General features: G+C 31.9%; 2 protein-coding genes across 2 annotated transcripts in view; both read right to left on the bottom strand.

Moving 5' to 3' along the window:
- Nucleotides 1–88, bottom strand: part of LOC137659586 (holotricin-3-like) — a 1,561-nt gene extending 1,473 nt beyond the window's left edge. Inside the window, exon 1 of the mRNA XM_068394435.1 lies at nt 9–88. Coding sequence (XP_068250536.1) covers nt 9–11 — 3 coding nt within the window. The 5' untranslated portion in view covers nt 12–88. The remainder of the gene's footprint in view (nt 1–8) is intronic.
- A 3,796-nt stretch (nt 89–3,884) lies between these two features.
- LOC137659585 (holotricin-3-like) lies at nt 3,885–5,306 on the bottom strand. Its single transcript, XM_068394434.1, has 3 exons — nt 5,169–5,306; nt 4,346–4,631; nt 3,885–4,011 (listed from the first exon to the last, which is right to left on the bottom strand). Exons 1-3 carry the CDS (start codon nt 5,169–5,171, stop codon nt 4,001–4,003), a joined length of 300 nt encoding a protein of 99 aa, XP_068250535.1. The 5' UTR covers nt 5,172–5,306; the 3' UTR covers nt 3,885–4,000.
- Nucleotides 5,307–6,013: the final 707 nt, after the last annotated feature.

The raw sequence follows: 6,013 nt of genomic DNA, 5'->3' as shown, positions 1-6,013 counted from the left end.
CCTATTACCATTGTGGAAAAGGCGACCTTTCGTTGAGAGAGTTACAAAGGAAGTGGATACTGTCTCCTTCTTGCTCGGGCTTATATAGTAAATTCACAGCCCAGCGAAATGTTCAATGAAGTGGAAACAACGGCCTTTGAGGCTATGGAGTCTTGGGACGGAGACGGGGACGGGGGTTCTTTGGGGAGGGGGTAGGGGATGAGATTTTGGAGAATTGTCTTGTTTCCTTACTTTTTTATCTATTTACTTTGGACAAAAGTACAAGTGGGGATAAAAAAAAAAGTGCTGCGTAAAAAATTATACTTGGCATTTTCTTATATCAAAACAATGGTCAGCTGACTAGATATTTTACGTTTGATTTCATTAACTAAGAAAAGTTTATTTCCAAAAAATAAGATTAAATTTCTTTATTTCTTATTCAAGTAGAATTTTTCTATTAAAAAAAAAAGTTTCTGTCGAAGTTTTCTTTCGAGGAAAACTATTTTACCACAAGTACCAAATATAACTAATAAATTTTGTAAATCAAAGAGTTCCTTTCCAGCAATTAGCAACATCTCTCTCTCTCTCTCTCTCTCTCTCTCTCTCTCTCTCCTCTCTCTCTCTCTCTCTCTCTCTCTCTCTCAAACAGGAGTTTTGCTCTTTATTTTTGGATTTCTTAACCTGATAGCATAAAATATAATTGCTGATTCAAAATTAGGACCATACAAAACTTAAGGACCTAATCTTAGAATATTTTATGGTACATCTCGTTAGATGATAGTAACTACTTTTTTAAGTTAACTTCCTTTCATTGAGTATATTTGATAAGTACGGTACATCATGTCAAAATCAAATTTTGCTTTGCCCTTAATATTAAAGTCAACCCATCTCCGCCACTATAACCGATTGAGAAGTCTTGTGTATGTTTGATGTAGTATCACTTCAATAATTATTATTGATAGTGTTTTATTAACTTATATAAAAGAACTCGATAACTACATTTTAGATAGTAAGTAAACGCTTACTCGCATAAGGAATTATTGTGTGGGATAACAGGAGGAAACAGAGAGAAAAATTTACTTTTCAAGAGAGAATAAGTTCTTTGAATTATTTTCTTATCCTCTGAAAACTTTTATGGAAAGATTTGAGTGAAAAGAAAAACCTCTACACAAAATCAACATTAGCTAACCTATAAGAGAGAGCTAAGAGAAATGCAATACGAGCTGTTACAACACCAACACCGATGGCAGGTTCATTAGCTGCAAGAGTTTTTGTGAAACGGATCTTAGAAGAAAACGACTCCTGTCATAAAATTCAAAGTGAAGTAAGACCATATTGCATTGGCAATATTTTTGCAAGATTTTAATTTATAGATGAAGTGATATCAGAAGGACTGAGTGAATTACAGAGAAGTAACACAACGAATAGGAAGAATAAATATAATAAGAAGTAAATGGGGAATGAACAATGTCAGTAAGAGATTTTGTCTTGATTGTAAGTAACTAAAAGTTGAATAGGATGGTGAAACACTTTAATGTTCCCTGTAAAATATTAAAGCGAATTCATTGTTTTTTTTATATGACAAGGATGTATATCAAATAATTATTAGATTTTTTTTTTTATTATTTGAAATAAAAGAGATTCAGGCATGAGAGTATTAAGAAAATATAGCTGAGCCTATATGAAGTGGGACTAAAAGATCGCTGTATTTCTAAACCCAATTTCAATTATAAAATACCTAATGTATTTAATGCAAGTTGGGTTGGTGGTTAATTTACTTTTTCATGAAATTAATAGATTTTAATTAATGTACTGAAAACTATATTTCAAGTGTTATAGCACAGTTTTTGGTTTCCTTAAAAAAGATTGATTTCATTTTTTAAAGGAATCATAACAAAGAATATAAAATATTGAAATCAAATTTCAAAGGTTCAATGTGAATGAAAATAATGATATCGAATCTGATTGCTTGTGATAATTTGATGATATATATATATATATATATATATATATATATATATATATATATATATATATATATATATATATATATATATATATATATATATATATATATATATATATATATATACACTCCTCACCATCGCCTCATCCATAAATGGCACATGAGTAATCTCTCTTATAGTTTCATTTTCAATCTCGTACTGCCATTTAACTCCCAATATGCTTCTGAGGGCTTTGTTCGCAAATTTATTGAATCGGTTAGATATTGGTACATTGTCATACCACGACTAAACTGATATATAGCCTGTAATTTCATGCGATTTAATTTCCAAATTTTACGTAACCTAGCCATTGCCTGATTAGCTTTTTACAATCTTTCATTAAACCTCAATTCTAAAGATCCTTTATTAAAGATCAAAGTCCTTAGATATTCAAGTGATTCCACGTCATTAATCATTTCTCCTTTCAATAATATTCCATCTTCCATTGCATATTCCTTTCTCATCATCTCTCTCTTTCTTCTATTCATCTTGATGATATTTCATGCATTCTGGTAAGCAATCTTTGTAAGTCCTGTGGTGTTCTGCAAATATGAAAAGCATCATCAGCATACTCTAAGCCAGCTAATTTTCTGTTATCAATCCAGTCCAATCTTTCTCAACTATCCTCAACAGTTCTGTGCATCACAAAATCCATGAGAAGGATAAAACAACATAGGTAACAACATATTACCATTAAGTACTCCACTGTTCCATAGGAATTCATTAGATAGGACTCAATTAACATTAACTTTTCACTTGCTATGCTCATGAACAAACTTGATCAAATTTACATTTTTCAGAGAAACCATAATAGAGCAGGACTCTCCACACAACTGGCCGGTCCACACTATCAAAGGCTTTTTCATAGTCCACAAATACCATGAAAAATGGATTTCTATATTCTACACATTGCTGAACCACATGTCTTGAAATGAAAATTTTGTCAGTACAACTTCTACCTTTTCGAAACCGTGCCTGTTCATGTCTCAGCTTTTCATTACTATTTCCCTCTAATCTCTTTAGAATGAGCACACTACATTATATATTTTCATAACAACTAACGTAAGTGTGTTGCCTCTGTAATTGTTGCAATCAGTCAGGCCATTTTTACCAACACCCCTAGCTCCCATTCATCAGGTTTTGCCTCTTCATGCCACATTCTACCAAATAATCTTGTAAGTATTCGTGGAGTGACTTTTAGCCAATACCATCTCAGCAGTTATTCCTTCGTATCCATATGAAATATATATATATATATATATATATATATATATATATATATATATATATATATATATATATATATATATATATACATATATATATACATATATATATATATATATATATATATATATATATATATATATATTCATATATATAATTAAATTTATGTATCTATATATATACATATATATATATATATATATATATATATATATATATATATATATATATATATGTGTGTGTGTGTGTGTGTGTGTGTATTGTATATATAATTATATATGAAGTTTGTGTACGTATATGCATACAAATTACATATATATATATATATATATATATATATATATATATATATATATATATATATATATATATATACATATATATATATATATATATATATATATATATATATATATGTATGTGTGTATGGGTTTTCTTTCTGATTGGGGGTTACCTTATACTTCGTGGAAACGTTTATTTATCGTTATGCTTAGCAAAGCTGTACTAGTCAAGTTTGGTGTGAGCGATCAGAATAAATCTCCCACCATCACTAATCCGCACTGGCTCGCTTGGTAATGAAAACATTAGAAAGAATAAGATACCATATTCTACTTTTTTTTTTATCAAGTATTGATATTTCATATTTAATACACATTTCAGTTTTTTGGTTCATATATATTCATTTTTTTCGAGACGAAATTATGGTGATAGAAGATGTAATAGATACAAGTGGTTATTATTTATAATTTATTTGTCGAGGTAAAATTCGTAATAAATAAAAGCACAGTTTAATGGTGACCTGGAATAAAGACAAATTGAATATTAGATCAATATTTTCGTCAATGATATAATAATGTATGTTTTTTTAATATTAAGAGAACGTATCTCTTCCCTTTGATATAAAATATATCAAGTATAGATATTTCCTGTTAAAAGGTGAAAAGGTACAAATATATCTATCTATGTTTACTGGAACCGATACGTAGACACATAAGCACCTGAGAGAGAGAGAGAGAGAGAGAGAGAGAGAGAGAGAGAGAGAGAGAGAGAGAGAGAGAGAGAGAGAGAGTTAATACTCATAGGATCTTAAATAAGTTAAAGCATTCTTCAAAACATATTTTGACATCAATTACCATATCCACCATGTCCGTGTCCTTTGCCATAGCCTCCATGCCCATGGCCGTGTCCTTTGCCATAACCACCGTGTCCATGACCATGTCCTTTACCATAGCCTCCATGTCCATGGCCATGTCCTTTTCCATAGCCACCATGGCCGTGTCCCTTTCCATATCCACCATGTCCGTGGCCGTGTCCTTTTCCGTATCCGCCATGGCCATGCCCTTTGCCGTAACCTGGATCTGGGTCAGCCATGACCATGGCCACCACGACCAGGACCAGGAGAGTTAGGACAGCGACACGCTGCAAATGGAAATAAGAAAATTGATAAATAGATATAATGGAATTAAATTGGAATGTGAATATAAGGTATACCCAAATAGAAATAAAATGAATACACGAATAGATTATAGAGACGATATCTCTCGTGTTAAAAGTATGGATAAATAAATGCATATATATATATATATATATATATATATATATATATATATATATATATATATATATATATATATATATATATATGTGTGTGTGTGTGTGTGTGTGTGCGTGTGTGTGTGTGTGTGTATGTGTGTGTGTGTGTGTGTGTGTGTGTGTGTGTGTGTGTAGTCTTTTGCAGTATTTAAAAAAAAGAATCACAAGAAAAATGAAAATACAATATAAAGTGACTCATAACTAGTTTCGTCTTACTTGAAGAAGAGGACGTAACTAGTCGGGATTTACTCTAGATTTTCCCGTTTCCTTGTGAATTTAACACACACAAACACACACACATATATTGTATATATGTGCGTATATGTGTGGTGTGTGTGTGCGTCTTTGTGATGCTCATATTACCATTGTGGAAAAGGCGACCTTTCGTTGAGAGAGTTACAAAGGAAGTGGATACTGTCTCCTTCTTGCTCGGGCTTATATAGTAAATTCACAGCTCAGCGAAATGTTCAATTAAGTGAAAACAAAGGCCTTTGAGGCTATGGAGCCTTGGGACGGAGACGGGACTGGGCGGAACGGGAACGGGGTTCATTGGGGTTAGAAGGAAGAGAGGAGATTTTTTTTTTATTTACTTATTTATTGTGGACAAAAGTACACGTTAGAAAGAGTGGTGTAAAAAAGAAAAATTAAACTTTGTCTTTTCTCAAATCAAAACAATGGTTAGCTGACTACATATTTATGCTTGATTCCATAAACCAAGAAAAGTGTATCTGTAGAAAATAAGTATTAAATTTCTTTCTTTCGCCTTCAACTAGATTTCATTCATCTAATACCATAAATAGTTTTATGTCAAAGTTTTCTTTCGAGGAAAACTGTTATCACAAGTATTAAGTATACATATCCAATGTTGTTTATCAATGAGTTTCTTCTTAGGAATTTACAACTCTCTCTCTCTCTCTCTCTCTCTCTCTCTCTCTCTCTCTCTCTCTCTCTCTCTCTCTCTCTGAAACAGGACTTTTGCCTTTCTTATATCTGATTTCATAACCTAATAATCCAAAGTATATTTACCATTCCAAAATCAGGACAGTACAGGGGCATTTCAAGCCTAAGAACAGATTCCTGAATCCGACAGGTATATGTACAGTGGACTTGAAACGAACTCATATTTCTTGATGGCCCCTTTGGTAAAGTCGCCTATGCAGGCATTGTTTTGGCTCAGGTCATAAGTTCGGATCCTTGCCCAGCCAGAA

This window comes from Palaemon carinicauda, chromosome 20 (assembly GCF_036898095.1).
Source record: "Palaemon carinicauda isolate YSFRI2023 chromosome 20, ASM3689809v2, whole genome shotgun sequence".
Lineage (NCBI taxonomy): Eukaryota > Metazoa > Arthropoda > Malacostraca > Decapoda > Palaemonidae > Palaemon > Palaemon carinicauda.
This window is presented reverse-complemented; position numbering and strand designations above follow the sequence as displayed.